Source organism: Lepus europaeus, chromosome 19, assembly GCF_033115175.1.
Source record: "Lepus europaeus isolate LE1 chromosome 19, mLepTim1.pri, whole genome shotgun sequence".
Taxonomy (NCBI): domain Eukaryota; kingdom Metazoa; phylum Chordata; class Mammalia; order Lagomorpha; family Leporidae; genus Lepus; species Lepus europaeus.
In genome coordinates this window covers 15,574,031-15,592,419 of record NC_084845.1, presented here as the reverse complement: position 1 = coordinate 15,592,419, position 18,389 = coordinate 15,574,031, and the positions used below count along the sequence as shown (strand labels likewise).

Genomic DNA, 18,389 nt, shown 5'->3' with positions numbered 1-18,389 from the left:
GGAACCCCAGGAGCTTGGTGTCCCCTCCGAATTCCATGCACCAGGCTCCTCTCTTCTCGGGGACCCAGGCGTTCAAGCCCCACCCCACTCTCAATGGGCCTTTGTCCCTGGCTGGGAAAGGCACGGGCAGAGTCTGACATCATGAAGCAGAGGTGGGGGTGGGACTCCCCCCACACTCCAGCCTCCCGCCCCCCCGGCTGACTCCCCACTCCCTTGTTGCAGGGATTTCCCCGCCCCTCACCCCTGGGTTCTCCCTTGGGAGAAAGGACCCTGGCTCCCCACTGCTCGGGTATGAAGGAGGCTGAACAGCCTCTGGGCAGACCACTGCTACCCTTGGTCACCCCTCCTCCAGCGCCAAGGGCCACCTTATAGAGGCCATGGCCGCTGGGCAGGACACTGTGTGCGTGAGGGTCCTCACCCAGGCCAGCACAACCATCTGCATAGCAAGTGCTGCTCTAGGGGACACAAGGAGCCCAGGACAGACAGGCAGACAGACAGACAGGTTTCTGCTGTGGCCCTGTCCTCTGAGACCCCCTGGGCTGGTGGGAAAGCAAGGAGCCACATAGCACACCCAGAGGGCAAAGCAGCAAGCGTGCTGAGGGCCAGGGAGAGAAGGAGGGTGCCGAGATCAAGGGGTTTGGCTTGGCAAGGTGGGCAGGAAGTCTTCCGGGAAGGGGTGGCATCCACGCTACTGAGCCCACAGGGTGAGCAAGCTGTGGCCGGCGTCAGAGTTGGGAGCAAGACGGGGAGGGGTGGGGCAGCTTTCCAGGACAGGATGTAAGAGCAACACCTCCAGCCACCTGCTGCTTGTGAGTGAAGCTTAACTCTGTGCCCAGAGCTGGTTCTGAGCAGGGATGGGTGGAGAATAGGGCGGACAAAGCCTGGGCCCGTGTAGGGAGCGAGTGCTCAGGGTCAGCTCAGGTATCAGGAAGCTTCCAGAAGAAACTAGACCCGGATGACTGGGGGACTGGGGCTACAGAGAGGCCAGAGGTGACACGGAGGCTGACGGTGGGAAAGACTAGCCTCGTCTCCTCCTCCTGCCCATACCAGCCTCTCCTGGCCTCTCGGGATCCAGGTTGCACCTAGTATCGCCACCAAAATGCACTGAAGACAATGCCGCCCGTCCTTGAGGCTGGAACGTCCAGGGAAATTAGACCACGCCCCCACCAGGGCCCAGAATCAGGGTGCACGGTGATGAAGAAAGGGGAGCAAGCAAGGCAGCCACCCCCCATCCCCTCCAGGAAGGAGCGAGTGGAACCCAGGCATCATGCTGCCCGGTCCAAGCCCTGCGGTGACAAGGGCGCCTTTGTGCCCCCTCCCCCAGGGGCAGGGAGGAGCTGGGCCCTGGAGGCAGGCGGCCCCTGGCACCCAGAGGGAGGGGAGGGGCCAGCAAGTGGGGGCCTAGACCCTGGGAGGCCAGGAGACTGCGAGCTGGGCCTGCGGAGCAGAGGGTGCAGAAGTCAGAGCGTCCCAGTGAGTACTGCAGTGGAGACGGCCAGGGCGTGCGGGGGAGGGCAGAGCATCCTGGGGGCAGGACGAGAGGCCGGGAGTTCGGGCGGCGGCGGTGCCCAAGGCTTGTGCAAGGCGAGGCGCTCCTGGCCGCGGTGGGTCACTGCAAGTGGCCACTCCTTTAGGACGGGGGACGGTGTTGCTTGCCAGTGCTTTGGTGGGGAACAGAGGTGGGACTTAGGAAAGAAGCCACAGAGAGAAAGAACAGGCAGACCGTCCTGGGCACCCCTCCTGGCTGCAGGGTCCAGAGGAGTGGCTCCCCCGGGGCTCCCAAGTTTGGGGCAGATGGGGTGGCAGTGGTGGGGGGCTGGATGAAGCGCAGAAGGGTGCCCAGGTGATCGGTCACCTGGATGGGGGCCGTGGTCCGGGGTGTGTGGGTGCACACCAGCTGCGTTCGCTCACGCATGCATGCCTGCCTGTGCACCTTCCTTGTGTGTCTCCAGCAGCATCTCTCGACTTTTGTCCACTACGCTTGTGCTAAAGAAACCCTGGAGCTGTTTTTCCTCACGCGGTCGCGCCTCTGAAATCCCACCCTGGCAACCACAGGCTGTGGTCCTTAGAGAGCCAGAAGTCATGCCGACAGATTGTTTCAGGCGCCGCCCCCAGAGCGGTTTTTACCGCATTCTACGGAATGCAGGGTCTCCGTGTTGATTTCCCCCGCGTGCCCGGGTCTCAGGCTCGTCCTCGCCTGTGCCCTTCTCCTGTACCCTGCTGATACGGGTGCCGGGCTGGCAGCTGCTGTGCCGTCTGGGTGGATCCGTCTAGAGTCACGCCCCGGTGCGGGGCGGGGGGAAGTGGCTGCAGGTCCCTGAGTGGGAGCGATGCACGCGTGCAGGGCCGTGTGTGTGCCTGAGTGCTGTGCCCGGGTCTGGGCAGGTGTGTGATGGGCAGGAAGACGGACAGGCCAGGGCTGCCTCTGAGACCAAGGGAGCCATGGGCACAAGGCGGCTGGGTGTGTGTGCCCGGCCCCGTCCGGCGTCTGCACGAGTCACTGATGTGTGTGCCTGCTCCTTCTGGGGGGTCGGGATCTGTCACATTTCCTAGCAGCATCTGCATGTGCCCGAGCACGCGTCAGTATCCGTGGGACGAGGGCAGCACAGGCTGGGAGAAGCAGCCACTTGGAAATCCTGGCTCCAACCCCGCAGCGACCCACAGGGCGGCGAGGGGCCAGGGGCTCACTATCTGGCTGCCGGCTGTAGTCCGTCCTGGCCCTGCGCGCGCCGACCCCTCTCTTAGTTCCCACCTACCCGAGAAGCCCCCCAACATGAGACACCCTCTCCCAGAGGAAACAGGGCTCTTTTGTGCGGGGTGCCGGCCTCTGGCGAGGGTGGGGACACCAGTGGCCGCCTGTGGGGTGGGAGAAGGCGGCAGGAATTCCCGCGGCATGTTGGGAATGCTGATGCCCTGAAACCCAGTCATTGATGGGCTGGGTCCCTGCCTGCCACCCCCAGGCCTCGGCCGGGGGACATCTGCTCCCTCGCCCCACTCACGGCACAGCCTCGCTCGCCCTGCAGCCTCTCCCCTTCCCTCCCCACGGTTCATCCCACATCCACTTGGGGGGTTGAGGAACGTCAAGGTCATGTGGGAGGGTCCCAAGCTTCCTTGGGGCAGCAGTGACCTCCAGGGCAGCCTGGCAGCAGGCCACAGGCTAGGGGGCGCTGAGTGCTCAGGCCCCGCCCCCTCGCACCTGTCTGACTTTTGTTCCAGATTGACATTCCCTACTCATACGTGGGGCAGGTACTACCTTCCCCTCACTGCCTGTCCAGCCCGCACTCTGTCCTTAACTTTCATTGACGGTGGTGATGATCTGGCCGTGCGTTGTCACGGCCACAGGGAGACCAGAGAACTTGCTAGTTGAGACTGCAGACCCGCCGTGGTGGGTGATCTCGCTGGACCTCAGCTGTAACAGGAGATTCATCATTGCACCTGTCTCAAAGAGCTCATACGGGCTTGCACAGCAGAGCCAGGCACGGAGGCCGGGCACGTGGCCAGCGCCGTGGCAGTGTTTGCAATTATAAATAGCAGCAACACACATCTGGTCGGGGCCCCTTCCCGAAGGCTTTGCAGAGCGCCCCTGCCCACTTTGCTGACCTTGAACCCTGCCTTCTCCCTCTGCAGCTGTCACTCACCTGCCGCCCACAATGATATTCCTCACGGCGCTGCCTCTGTTTTGGATTATGATTTCAGGTAATGACTCAGGAGTGCCCGAGACCCTCGGCTGCGGCCCACCCTGAGCAGGCTGGGGGGGGGTGTCTGTGGCTCCCAGGACCCCCAGAGCCGTGGGAGAGGGAGTGGCGCGTGGGATGGGTCCTTCAGCTGCCGTGGTCCTGCCTGCCCACAGCCTCCCGTGGGGGCCACTGGGGTGCCTGGATGCCTTCGTCCATCTCCGCCTTCGAGGGCACCTGTGTCTCCATCCCCTGCCGCTTCGACTTCCCCGATGAGCTGCGACCCGCCGTGGTGCACGGCGTCTGGTACTTCAACAGCCCCTACCCCAAGAACTACCCGCCGGTGGTCTTCAAGTCCCGCACCCAAGTCGTCCACGAGAGCTTCCAGGGCCGCAGCCGCCTGCTGGGGGACCTGGGCCTGCGCAATTGCACCCTGCTCCTTAGCACCCTCAGCCCCGAGCTGGGCGGCAAGTACTACTTCCGCGGGGACCTGGGGGGCTACAACCAGTACACCTTCTCAGAGCACAGCGTGCTGGACATCATCAGTGAGTGCCCCCACGGGCCTGGGGTGGCGCTGGGGAGGGCCCGGAAGCAGCAGGCAGTCCCCCCCCCTTCCTCAGGAGGCCTGGGCGGCAGGTGTGGGAGGCGTGGCCGAGACCTGGGTGCAAACGTCAGTGCCCACACGGATCATGCACCCGACAGAAATGAGCAAAGCGGGGGCCAAAATAGTCGCGCTGCCCTCAGCGGATAGCAGGTGCTGTTGGAGGCAGCGGGGCCCCTGGGGGCAGGGGCGGGGCTGGGGGACCTGGGGCAGCTGACTCTCTGGGCCTTGGTGTTCTCTTCTGTACAATGGGAATGTGGACGGCACTTAAAGCGGGCGAGGGCAGAGCTGGCCACGCCAGCCGTGCCGGCACAGAAGGCAGGACCCCCGCCTCCCCCCCACACCCACAGCATCCTGCACTTCCAAGAGAAAGCGAAGCGGGGACTTTTCCGTGCAATCTCATTCTTAAGTCTCAGATGCTGATTCAGATCTTTGCAAAAGATTTTAGACTGGATGGGATGCAGCTCCGGCCAGACGTGGCAGTGAGCACGGGGCCCACGGCCTGATTGCAGCCCTGCCTTCTGCCTGATCTCTCGAGAGGCCCTCCTGGCTGGAGCCCTTAGGTCAGGTCCCCCAGCAGCATGGGGTCTGTGAGGAGCACGACGAGAGCCCTGGGGTAGGAGATCACACAGGTGCACACACACACAGCGCACACATAGCACACACACACAGCACTCACACATACACAGCACTCACACAGAGCACACACACACTACACACACAGCACACACACCCTACACACACAGCAACACACACTACACACAGCGCACACACAAACTACACACACAGCACACACACAAACTACACACACTACACAGCACACAAACTACACACACAGCACACACACGGAGCATACACAGCGCACACACCCTACACACAGCACACACACACAGCACTCACACATACACAGCACTCACACACGACACACACACAGAGCACACACACAGCACACACACTACACACAGAACACACATAGCACACACTACACACAGCACATACATAGCACACACACTACACACACAGTGCACACACAGAACATACATAGCACACACACACTACACACACAGCACACACACAGAGCACACACAGTACACACACAGCATGCACACTACACACATAGCATACACATAGACCACACATGCACCCACATAGTACACACATAGACCATAGCACACACATAGAGCACACACACACTACACACACAGCACACATACTCTACATACATGGCACACACATAGACCACACACACAAACTACACACACTACATACACAGAGCATATACACTACACACATAAATCACACACGTGCACACAAACTACACACAGAGAACACATACTATACACATAGATCACACATGTGCACACAAACTACACACACAGCACACACATGGACCACACACACACTACATATACAGCACACACACACAGAACGCACGTAGACCACACACGCACATACACTACACACACATACTATACACACAACACACACAGACCACACACACACAAACTACACACATAGACCACAGTGCATGCACACACAAACTACACACACAACACACACATACTGCACACATAGACCACACATGAACTACACACACACTACACATGTAGAACACACACAGCACACAGATAGACCACACAAGCACACACATAGACCACATATGTACACACACTACCACACAGCACACACATGCACAGACTACACACACGGTGCACACAGAACACACATATGCCATGGCACACACACATTAACACACAGCACACATACAAACTACACACACAACCACACACATTATACACACAAACTACACACACAGACCACAGCACACACACATTACACACACTACACACAGTACACACACAGCATACACACTACACACATAGATCACAACATACACACAAACTACATAGAGTACAACACACACACACTACACACACAGCACACAAACTACACAGACCACAGCGCACACACACCACACACATACCTAGACCACAGCCACACACATTCACACATACAGCACACACACAGCATACACACACAGACTGCACACACAAACTGCACATGCACACATACAAACTATACACACAGACCACAGCGCACACACTCCACACACACATAGACCACAGCCACATACATTCACACACACAGCACACACATATAGTACACACACAAACTATACACACAGGCCTCACACACATGGAGACTGTAGCCATACATACGCACATTCACACACACACACACACTACAGCCACATACACACATTCACACATACACACACTACACATATGTGGTGACTTTAAAAGTTCATGGAAATTGAATTAAAAGATAAGCTTATTTGGGTGCACTTTTTAAAAAAAGATTTATTTTGATTTATTTGAGAGGCAGAGTTACAGAGATAGGGAGAGACACACACAGAGAGAGAGAGAGGTCTTCCATCCACTGGTTCACTCCCCAAATGGCTGCAATGGGCGGAGCCAGGAGCTTCCTCCGGGCCTCTCACATGGATGCAGGGGCCCAAACACTTGGGCCATCTTCTGCCACCTTCCCAGTCGCATTAGCAGGGAGCTGGATCAAAAGTGGAACATTCGGACTCAAACCGGTGCCCATATGGGATGCTAGCCCTGCAGGCCACGGCTTTAGCCCACTGTACCACAGTGCTGGCCTCTTGAGTGCACTTAAAAACAAAAAAAGGTTTATTATTTGAAAGGCAGAGTTAAAGAGAGAGGAAGAGACAGAGAGAGAGAGGTCTTCCATCTGCTGGTTCACTCCCCAGATGGCCACAACAGCTCCGAGCAGGGCCAGGCCAAAGCCAGGAGCTGGGAATTCCATCCAGGTTTCCTGTATGAATGACCGGGACCAAGCAGTTGGGCTTCCTCCGCTGCTTTCCCAGGCGCATGAGCAGGGAGCTGGATCGGAACTCGATACCCATCCAGGATGCTGGTTCTGCAGGCCGCGGCCGAACCCGCTGTGCCCCACCCGGCCTGTTGGGTGCACGTGGTTGTGGAATCCACGCCTAATCTCACCAATGTCTCTGAAGACCTCTGTATGCACGGCTTCCGGAACAAATGTTTGCACCAAAATAAACATCTGATTCCATGTCCCAGGACCAGAAGGATGGCAGTGCACCGGAGACACACACACACACTCACAAGTCCAGGCAGAAGGGCGGGGAGCAGGAAGGTTCCTTAGGGGATCACATGGTGTCCGGGGCGCAGGTGCTGAACCAAGTCTGACGGCCGGGTTCCCGCTGCACCGGCTGTGGTCTCAGTTTCTTCATCCGCAGAACGAACAAAGCGACAGCCGCTGAGACACTTGGTGTCACTTTGGTCATTACTGCTGCCTGCCAGGGTCTGCGGAGCGCTTCCGGGGTTGGGGGTGGGGGGGGCGGTGCTCGCATTGGAAGGGAATTCGGTATCCAGGGGCGGGGAGGGGACAAGGTGCCAGGCATGGAGTTGGACAAGGCGGGGGTGCCCGGGAGCCCCAAGCCGCTTCCCTCAACCCTGCTTTTCTCGCAGACACCCCCAACATCGTCGTGCCCCCCGAGGTGGTGGCGGGCACGGAAGTGGAGGTGAGCTGCATGGTGCCGGACAACTGCCCAGAGCTGCGGCCAGAGCTGAGCTGGCTGGACCACGAGGGCCTGGGGGAGCCGGCCGTGCTGGGGCGGCTGCGGGAAGACGAAGGCACCTGGGTCCAGGTGTCGCTGCTCCACTTCGTGCCCACCAGGGAGGCCAACGGCCACCGGCTGGGCTGCCAGGCCGCCTTCCCCAACACCACCCTGCAGTTCGAGGGCTACGCCAGCCTGGACGTCAAGTGTGAGCCCGGGTGCGGGCCGGGGCGGGGCCTGGGGCGGGGGCGGGGGCGGGGTCAGAGAGCCCGGGGCGGCGCCTGCAGGCTGACCCCGCGCGTGTCCGCGGACCCCAGACCCCCCTGTGATTGTGGAGATGAACTCCTCGGTGGAGGCCATCGAGGGCTCGCACGTCAGCCTGGTCTGCGGGGCGGACAGCAACCCCCTGCCGCTGCTCACCTGGATGCGGGACGGGACGGTGCTGCGGGAGGCGGTGGCCGAGAGCCTGTACTTGGAGCTGGAGGAGGTGACGCCGGCGGAGGACGGCGTCTACGCCTGCCTGGCAGAGAACACCTACGGCCAGGACAACCGCACCGTGGAGCTCAGCGTGATGTGTGAGCCCACCGAGACGCTGGCGGGGGGGGCCTGCACCTGCGGGGCGGGGGGGGGGGTAGGGAGGGAGAGGAGGGGAGCCGGGCCCCACAGTGGGGGAGGCAGCGCCACTGTGTCGAGGTGGAGAGGAGGGCTGCACCACTCTCATGGGGAGGACAAGATGGGAACGGTGCAGGCGGGGCCCCCGGGATGGCCTGGGGGCAGCCCGAGGCTGGTGTGGAAGTAGACATCTGCAGGGCCTGGGAATCTGCATTTTATTGAGCCCCGTGGGGTGGGCGTTTAGCTTAGCAGTTAAGGTGTGTGTTCTGAGACACCCACTTGCCTTCTGCCATCCCTGGCTCCGGCGCCTGGCTCCATCTTCCCGCCAAGGCAGAGCCTGGGGGGCGGCAGGGACGCCTCAAGTAGTTGGACCCCTGCTACCCACGTGGGAGATCGGGGTTGAGCTCCTGGCTCCCGGCTTCAGCCCAGCCCATCCCCAAATGTTGCAAGCACAGTTGAAGAGTGAACTGGAGGTTGAGAGTTCTGTGTCCGGGGCCCCAACCAAAAAAAATGCAAAATGAGCCCCTTGTCACTCAAATGGGAGGGTGGAGGGAACTCCAGGCCTGGTCCAGCCCCATCTGGTCCCCGTGAACATTATGGGGCCTGGGGTGGGGGCATCAGAACCAGAATCTGGGCCAGGAACCCGGGAGAGGCCATCCCTCCATCCCTCCATCCCTCCGTCCCTCCGTCCCTCCGTCCCTCCGTCCCTCCGTCCCTCCATCCCTCCGTCCCTCCGTCCCTCCATCCATTCACAGATATTGATCCTAAGTGCTTAGGCTGGGGATAACAGCAGTGACAGCCACACCCAGTATTTGCTCCGCAGATCCTGGTGCATCACCTAACTCTCCCCTGAGGTGTCCCCCTCCCCTCCCCCACCCCCACTGAAACCTCCCCTCCCCGCTCTAATTGGAACTCACCGCCCCTTTATTTCTGTTACCCCCATGTTGCAAAGTGTGTGTTTTGCCGATGTCTGCAGCGTCTCCCCACCTGCCTACCCCTCAGCAGATTCCTAGGGAGTGTTTCGCGATCACCCCTGCGAGGCTGGGACTCTTACTAAACCCATTTCCCAGATGAGAAAGGTGTGGCACAGGGGGGTTAAGACGTGAGGGCACACACAGCTGGGCAGGGTGAGTCCCGGGGTCCATGGAGGAGCACTCTGTCTGCAGAGCCCGCATGCTTGTACGCAAGAGAGCCGGGCCTCAGCTGACCGGAGCCACCCTGACCTGCCGTGGCCGTCACACGTGGGGGTGGCAGCTGGCTGGCACAAAAGGCCCCTCCTGGTTTCCGCCATCAGCACCTGTCCTGTCTCCCCCACAGATGCACCCTGGAAGCCGACAGTGAACGGGACAATGGTGGCCGTGGAGGGGGAGACAGTCTCCATCCTGTGCTCCACTCAGAGCAACCCAGACCCCATCCTGACCATCTTCAAGGAGAAGCAGATCCTGGCCACCGTCATCTACGAGAGCGAGCTGCAGCTGGAGCTGCCGGCGGTCACTCCCGAGGATGATGGCGAGTACTGGTGCGTGGCTGAGAACCAGTTCGGCCAGAGGGCCACCGCCTTCAACCTGTCCGTGGAGTGTGAGTACCCCCCACCGGCAGCCCACTCCCCCCTGGGACACGGGGACTCCCCCGTGCATGCCGACCCCTGTGGCTTCCTCGTGAGTCCACAGCCAGAAGCTGACGGTCCTGTGTGTGAGAAAGCGCGGGGTGCACTTTGGGTAGGGAGAGTTCTGGATCCTGCGGCCACTGGCCGTGTGCATTAGCTTCAACACTGCTCCCTTGTGGAGCACTGCTATGCACCGGGCACTAGTGGACGCCTTGTACAGGGACCCACGCATTCCTGATGTCCTTGCGAGAGGGCTTCTATTACTACCTGCAGTTTTCAGAGAAGGAAATTGACACCCAGAGAGTTTGTGTCACTTGCCCAAGGTCACACAGCATTTGAGAGTCAAATCTGAGCTGTGCTGTTATACTAAAGAAGCAGTTGTTTGCTTTTTAAAGACATCTGTTTATTTGATAAACAAAGTGGTGGGGGGGGGGGACAGAGAGAGAGAGATCTTCCACCCACTGGCTTACTCCTCAAATGGTCACAATGGCCAAGGCTGGGTCAGGCCAAAGCCAGGAGCCAGGAACCAGGAACTCCATCCTGGTTTCTCACATGGGTGGCAGGGGCCAAAGGAGTTGGGCCATCTTCTTCTACCTTCCCCGCACTCATTAGCAGGGCTCTGGATTGGAAGTGGGGCAGCCGGGACTCGAACCAGCGATAAGGGAGGCTGGTGCCACAGGTGGCGTCTTAAGCCAGCGTGCCACACTGCCAGCTCTGGGGAGCAGCTGTTGTGTGCAGGGGGCAGTGCACTGTGTGTGCGTGGTGGGGAGATGGACACAGAGCTTATGGGCAGAGATAGCACGGCCAGCAAGAACAGAGGGCGGCTGCTGTCTTGGGCTTGAAGCTTGTCACTGCTCTGTGACCAGTGCCTGTCCCGCGTCCCCCTGCTGTCCCATCAGCCGGGCTCCAGGTTACAGCAGCCAAGTCACAGCCTGGACGCCCCCTCCTCAAGCGACTCGCTCTGCAAGGTCACCTCCGGGCTTGCGTCTCCCCTGCTTCCTGCTGGCCTGGCCTCTGACCCACAAGCTTCACCTCTGGAGCCCTCCGTGGGCCACCTGCCGCGGCTCGCCTGGCACGAGTCGGCCGCACAGCCTGTGGCGGGAATCAGCACACGGAGGCTAGATCCAGGTTATTCCTGGGGTGCCGACTTCCTCGCAGAGCTGTGACCGCCCACTCCTCCACTCACCTGTAAACAGAGCGAGCTCCCCCCGCCCCCCCCCCCGTCTTGGCTCCTTGGCAGTGCCAATGCCATCATGGCGGATGGCTGTGTGCGGCTCCGCCCACTCCATCCTTGCCCCCCCCCCCCCATGGCCCTGCTTCCCCCTGCTGCGGCACCCTTCCCCCACTCTACCCTGAACCTGTGGTTCTGTTGCTTTCTTATGTTTATTTACTTACTTGTTTGAAAGGCAGAGAGACCGAGACAGAGCGCTTCCATCCTCTGGTTCACTCCCCAGATGCCCACACCAGGCTGGGTTGGACCAGGTCACAGCCGGGAGCCTGGAGCTCCATCTGGGTCTCTCCCACAGGTGGCCAAGTCCTTGAGCCCACACCGGTGCCGCCCAGGGTGCCCATCAGCAGGACGCTGGAGTGGGGGTGGAGCTACTCTGATGCGGGATACAGGGCTGCGGCGTGGTGGGGCTCAGAGCCCCCTGCGGACCTGCTGGCAGTGCCTGGCTGCGCTCACTGTGTCACAGTCACAGCACATTTACAGCTTTGATCTTGCAGCATCCCTGGCCTGTGGCCTCATCGTCCTCCCTTTAACTGAGGGGGGCGGGGCAGCCGCTCCCCAGGCCTTGCAGGCCACAGCCCGGAGCTTTCCCGATTCCTCACCCCTATCCACCCCCCCCCCCAATCCCTGGCTGCTTCCCCTCCCCTATACCGCCTGCCACCCAGTCACTTAATTAATCCACTTCCTAGAAAACAAACAGGTTTGGTGCCTGAGGGCTGCAGGGGCCACGTCCCCTGCCCCCTGTGGCCCCGCCCCGCCTGAAGCACGGAGAAGCTTGCTCCGAGCTCTAAGTCATCTCCGAGCAGCATCTGCTGTTTCTACCCGGTGCACTGTAAACTCTACGTCGTTCTTGGTTACGGCACCATGGCTTTGGGGTTCACTGTGCTGGGAGGTCCCCAAGCTGGGCCCCCCGCCTGCCTGTTGGCCCCAGGGCCCTGCACCGGCACCGAGGATGTGTGGGGGACTAGTCTGAGCTCCTTGGTGTGCTGACCTATTTTGTTCTCACAGCCACGTGATGGGGGGAGGGGACTACTCTCCCCGACCCCCCCCCCCCCCCGCCCCGTTCACAGAAGGGAACTGAAGCTTTCCTGGTGTCCGGTACCAGATGTAGCTGAACGGACCTGGCTCCGAGCTCCGGTTCTGTCCCCCACCTGGGTGCACGAGCCAGTGATCTCCCCTTTGCTGAGCTCAGTCCCTTCCTCTGAGGGGCGTGGATGGCAGTATCTCCTCACAGAGCTGGCTGGGGTGGCGCGCTCAGTGTGTTACGTGTATACCCCTCTTCCTGCTCCCATCCTCCCTAGCCCCCTGCCCGTACAGGTGAGAATTCCATCTTCCAGGCGCCAGGACGTGTAGTGGCCGCAGCCAGCCAGCAGGTGGCAGAGCTGGGCTTCACCACAGCCTCTGTGCGCGCAGTGCTTGGTGTCTGGTGTCTGGCTGCGTGGGCCTGCCAGGTTGCTGTGACAGTTTCTGTCCACAGATAACGGTGTTGGCTTTCCCCCGGGATGCCCGCGTGGCCTCTGGAAGGTTTTGAGAAACAGAATCTGTGGATGTGTTCCTTGGTGAGCCCTGCGGCTAGCGGAATGCTTGACTGTCTCGGCTGCATTTGCAGCCCAGCCCTGTGTTTAGCAGACTCCGAGCTGTGCACAGGGAGGTTCCAGCTGGGAGCACCCTACTGTGGCTGCAGATGTCCCTCAGTGTCCTCAGGAAATGGGGTCCGGGACCCCCCGTGGCTTCCAAAACTTGCAGGTGCTCAAATCCCTGTCATAAACATCATGGTGTTTGCATATTACCCACCCACGTCTTCCTGTAAAGCTTTGCTTAAGAATTATTTTTATTTATCTATTTATTTGAAAAGCAGGGTGATGCAGAGAGAGAAAAAGAGATCTTTCGTCTGCTGGTTCACTTTCCAAATGACCCCAAATGGCTGAAGCCAGGAGCCTAACACTCCATCTGGGTCTTCCATGGGGGTGGCAGGGGCTCAGGCACTTGGGCCATTTTCCCCTGCTCTGCCAGGCGCATCAGCAGGGCCCTGGGTCTGAAGTGGAGCAGCTGGGACTTGGACCGGTGCTCTGATATGGGGTGCCGGTGTTGCATGTGGGGGCTTAACCCACTGTACCACAGTGCCAGCCGCTTCCTGCATGCTTGCAATCACTTCCAGATTACCGGTAAAGCCTGGTGCAAGGTCGGCGCCCTCTTATCAGTTGTTACAGGGTGGCCTCTAGGGAGGAGCAAGAACAAACCTGGATGTTTCAGAACAGATGAGGTTTTTTTTCGATCCCTGGCTGGTTGAATCTAGGGTACAGAGCTTGCAGACACGAGGGGCTCCTTGGCCCATTCTTGGTTCTGGAACACTCACTTCTGCTGGAAATTGCAAACAGGGGTTGTGGCTGGGCCGAGGGTCTTCCGCCCAAGTGTAAGCAGGTTTTGTCTTCCAAGTGTGATAAAACGACCTTGATGGGAGGAGGCGTTTGCTGCTGGTGGCAGTGGTGAGCCCTGTGACGGGGGCGGGGGCTCCAGGGAGGAAGCAGGGACCTCTGCGGGGGTGGGGGGGACCGCAAGTGGGGGCAAGGGCTGGAGGCCAGGAAGCAGGTGGCCGGCCGCCTGGCTCTGTGTGTGACACTCCGAGAGTGGAGAAAATTCAGGGGCTCGTCCCTTCCTGCTGTGGGGGGCAGAGTGGAGACAGAGAGAGACCCCCTGTGCAGAGCCCAGTGCGGGGACAAGTGCATGGGGGAGTCAGGACCAGGCCTGGGGCTAGCCAGGGTAGAGAGGGGGAGAGCAGTGAGCGCGCTGGGCCCCTGTGGACCCCAGCCTCTGCTTTTTGTTCTAAATGACCCAGGGAGCTCCTGGAAGAGGGCTCTGGGCAGGGGGCGCCATGCTGTGCCTTGGGTCTCATGGGCGAACAAGAAGAGAGAAAGAGAGAGAGGGAGAGAGAGGACATGGAGCAGGCAGGCGCTCAGCTCTGTGACTCGGGGTTTCCACGTGGCCAAACCCGCAGCTGGAGTTACCCCAAAGTAGCTCCCACAGGAAGTGCCCCAAGGCGGCTGTTGGGGTTCCAAAGGAAGAAGTGCTGAGCACAGGGTGTGTGGGGGGGGCAGTGTTCAAAGCCACGTGTTTGGGGAACTTACCCAGCGAGTGGGCTGCAGCACCCACTGGAGTCGCCCCGCCCCCCCGGAGGGTCCCCAGCGAGGCAGTCAGAACCACGGAGTGGACATGAGGGTTAGGGGATTTGGCTCAGGGCCCAGAGCCAGTTTCTCTCAGTGTTTTGAGCAGCAACTGGGTTTCTCGCTCAGGCAGAGGACGGAGTGGGAGGCCCCTGGGTGGGGTGGGGGGCTACATGCAGCCCCCGCAGCCGGCCCTCTCTCACTCTGCCTCGGTTCGGCCCCACAGTTGCCCCCGTGATCCTCCTGGAGTCGCACTGCGCCGCGGCCCGCGACACGGTGCAGTGCCTGTGCGTGGTTAAAGCCAACCCGGAGCCGTCCGTGGCCTTCGAGCTGCCCTCGCGCAATGTGACCGTGAACGAGACGGAGCGGGAGTTCGTGTACTCGGAGCGCAGTGGCCTCCTGCTCACCAGCATCCTCACGCTGCGGGGGCAGGCCCAGGCCCCGCCCCGGGTCATCTGCACCTCCAGGAACCTGTACGGCACCAAGAGCCTGGAGCTGCCTTTCCAGGGAGCCCGTGAGTGCTGCAGCCTGGGGGTGGGGGCCGCGGGAGGGATGCTGCCCACCCAAGCCGCACCGGACCAGCTGCTCAGCGTGGCCAGGCGGTGCACCTGCAGAGACTGGCCCAAGATGCCCCTGCCGGCTACTGAGAAGAGGCTGCCCTGAGATTGCCTGCCTCTGATGAGCCTGCTCCTGGGCCAGCCAGCAGCCAGAGGGGTCACACACGGAGCTGGGAGCCTCCACGCTAGGCAGCCAGGGCAGGATGTGCCAGCTGTAGCAGCGTTTTGGCCATCATAGCTCAGCACGTGTTCTAGTACCAGAGGCCCTGAGGCCCCCGGGTCTTCTCCATCCTCAGATCGGCTGATGTGGGCCAAGATCGGGCCTGTGGGAGCCGTGGTCGCCTTTGCCATCTTAATCGCCATCGTCTGCTACGTCACCCAGACCCGCAGGAAGTGAGTGCCTGCTGGGGCCGATCTGGGAGGGGCTTGGAGGCCGGGAGGTGGCAGGAGGGGGGGTGCCTGGTGGACGGGGGCTGCAGCTGATGCAGCCATGTGGGTCAGGAGCCACGCAGGGCACGGTGCACAGGTCGTCAGTGACCCCGAGCACGCTCAGTGTGACAGGAGAGCCCAGTGTCGGTCCTACAGCCCAAACCACAGTCCCCAGCACCCCGAGGGGCTGTCCCCTTTGCTCTTTGTGGCACACATGCATCAGCTGTCTCCCTGACAGATTTCTGGCCCCCATGTGCACCACAGCATGTGGGGGGGAGACCTGGGGAATTGAGGCTGGGGTTCCACAAAGCAGCAGAGCCGGGAGGGGGTGCTGGGAGGGGGCTCATCTTTGGCCAGGGCTTCATTTTAGAGAGAGGGAGCTATGTTGGGGTCCCTTGGGCCCAACTTCTAAGGTAGATGGGGCACAGAGAGGAGGCCTGGGGCTGCCCCGGGGGCTGATGGGTGCTCTCTTGCAGGAAGAACGTGACGGAGAGCCCCAGCTTCTCAGCGGGGGACAACCCTCCCGTCCTGTTCAGCAGCGACTTCCGCATCTCTGGGGCCCCCGAGAAGTACGAGGTGAGGGCCCGAGCGCCGTGGCTCCAGGCTGGCCGGGGACCTGGACATCAGGGACACCAAGGGCAGAAGGGGGAGAGGCAGGAGGCGTGGGGGGCTGGGTGGCCCCTGGAAGCCGGGGGAGGAGGCGGCGGAGTGGGCGATGGGCTGTGGGGTCCACAGCAGCCCCCATGCTCCCTGCCCGCGCCTGTGACTGCATTTCCTTCTCCAATAGTCCAGAGAGGTTCCCACCCTGGAGAGTCACTGAGCGCCCCGGGAGGTAGGTTCCGGGGGCCTCAGTGTACCAGCCCCTGGGCCCTCAGCGGCCCCGGGGTTGGCGTGCATGTGTGTGCGTCCCAGTCAGGTGTCCACGGCGGTTTCTGGGGAAGTCTGGCCTGTCCGGCAGTCCTGGCATTGTCTGTTGTGTCGCATCGCTGCTCCCGCCCGTCTGTGGCCTCCGTCTTGTGTGTGTGTCCTGTGGCAGGGGGAGGGAGAGGATGCTGGGGAGGCCGGAGTCGGAGCTGCAGGATCCCCCAGACTTGGGGGAAGGCGTGCCACAGCAGGTGTTTCCCAGTATTAGGGGGGAGCCCCCACTGAGTTCGTTTCCACCGGGCAGGTGCCGTGGGCTGACTTGTGTGACCCCTCCCCTCCCAAACCCCGGAACTGCTGGAGAAATCTGAGAGCCGTGTGCAGCTTCCGAGTTGGGCAGTGGGGAGATCGCATGCCCCGGGCAGGATCCCGCTTCCTGGGCACCCCAGGCTCGGCCCCCTGACCCTGTGAGCGATGATCGATGGATCGAGCGAGCGAGCGAGGTTCGATCGATCGATCGGTGTCTCCTCACAGAGCGAGAAGCGCCTGGGAGCTGAGAGGAGGCTGCTGGGCCTGCGTGGGGAGCCCCCGGAGCTGGGCCTGAGCTACTCCCACTCGGACCTGGGCAAACGGCCCACCAAGGACAGCTACACCCTGACGGAGGAGCTGGCCGAGTACGCCGAAATCCGGGTCAAGTGAGGAAGCTGGGGGCGTGCCCGTGTGGCCACCCCCCACCCCTCAGGACCCTCGCTGGCCCCTGCTGGCTACGGGCTCCCTTCCTCCCCAGAGTAGTGGGGGATGGGGCAGGAAGGGGACGGGGCAGGGGACAGAGAGGTCCTGGGGGCCCGGCCTCCCTCCCCCACCCCCGCCAGCCCCTCCCACATCGCGGCTCCCCTCTAACCCCCTTTAACCTCAGTGTCTGGAGGGGAGCTCTGTCTGTCCGTGTTATTTATTGCTCCCCCTGCCCGGTCTCCTGCCCCATCCCCCACCCAGGCCCCAGGGCCTGTACCAAAGGGACATGAAATAAATGTCCCGATGACAAATGCCAGTCTGGGGCCTGATGATTTCTTCTGGGCTCTGGGGAGCTTGCCGTGAGCCCAGGCTGTCTCCCCACCACTGTCTGCTGGGCCCTGTGTGGGGCAAGGGCTCAAGGATTCCAGCCTGAGGCCAAGGTCAACCCTGAGCCCGCGACTGTGGCCTGGGTCAGTCCTGACTCCTGGGTGGCTTCCCATGAATGGTTCCTGCAGTCAGACCAATGGCCACGCTGGGCTCAGCTCACTTTTAGTGTGCGGAGAGAGAGATGGAGTGAATGATTTGAAAGGCAGAGCATCATCGAGAGAGAGAGAGAGATCTTCCATACGCTGGTTCATTCCCCGAATGGTTGCAACAGCCAAGTCTAGGCCAGGCTGAAGCTGGAGGCTGAAGCTGGGAGCCTGGAACTCATCTGGGTCTCCCACATGGGTGGCAGGGGCCCAAGCACTTGGACCATCCTCTACTGCTTTGCCAGGCCATAGCAGAGAGCTGGAGCAGAGTGGAGCCGCTGGGATGCTGGCGTCACAATTGGCAGCGTAACCCACTGCACCACCGTGCCCGTCCTGAGCCTGCCTTCTGAAGGCGGAGGTCTCCACAGTTCTTCCTGCCCCGGCCCCACCCCCACCCCCACCTCACCCCACCCCCACCTCACCCCCGCCCACTGCCAGCACTTGCTGGCCCCTGTAGCTCGGGAGTGGGGAGCCCAGACCCGTGTCTCTTGAGCCCGTGTTGGTTGCACTGCCATCCCTCACCTTCACGCTGCTCTCTGCTGTTCCACTGAGTGCAAGAAACATTCATTAGGCGCCAGCTGTGTACTGAGCCCCTTCAGGAAGCTCAGGCTATCCCGAAAAGATACCCCCAGGACAACACTGTGAAGAAGAGAAGAGGGGCGCCTCAGAGAAGCCAGGTGATTCTCTCAGGGTGCTGGGCCAGGCCCCGGACCCCCACCTGTCCGGGATTCACAGAGGGCCAGACCTCTTTAACTAATGTCTGTTGAGCACGCACGACATCCCCCCCACCCCGC

The 18,389-nt window shown here is 61.2% G+C and overlaps 1 protein-coding gene across 1 annotated transcript; it reads left to right on the top strand.

Annotated features, from left to right (window-relative positions):
- The first annotated feature begins 3,650 nt into the window (after nucleotides 1-3,650).
- On the top strand, nucleotides 3,651-17,032 carry MAG (myelin associated glycoprotein). Its single transcript, XM_062176839.1, has 9 exons — nucleotides 3,651-3,696; nucleotides 3,851-4,219; nucleotides 7,791-8,087; nucleotides 8,197-8,454; nucleotides 9,809-10,069; nucleotides 14,713-15,000; nucleotides 15,340-15,436; nucleotides 15,949-16,048; nucleotides 16,868-17,032. Exons 1-9 carry the CDS (start codon nucleotides 3,651-3,653, stop codon nucleotides 17,030-17,032), a joined length of 1,881 nt encoding a protein of 626 aa, XP_062032823.1.
- The last annotated feature ends 1,357 nt before the right edge of the window (nucleotides 17,033-18,389 follow it).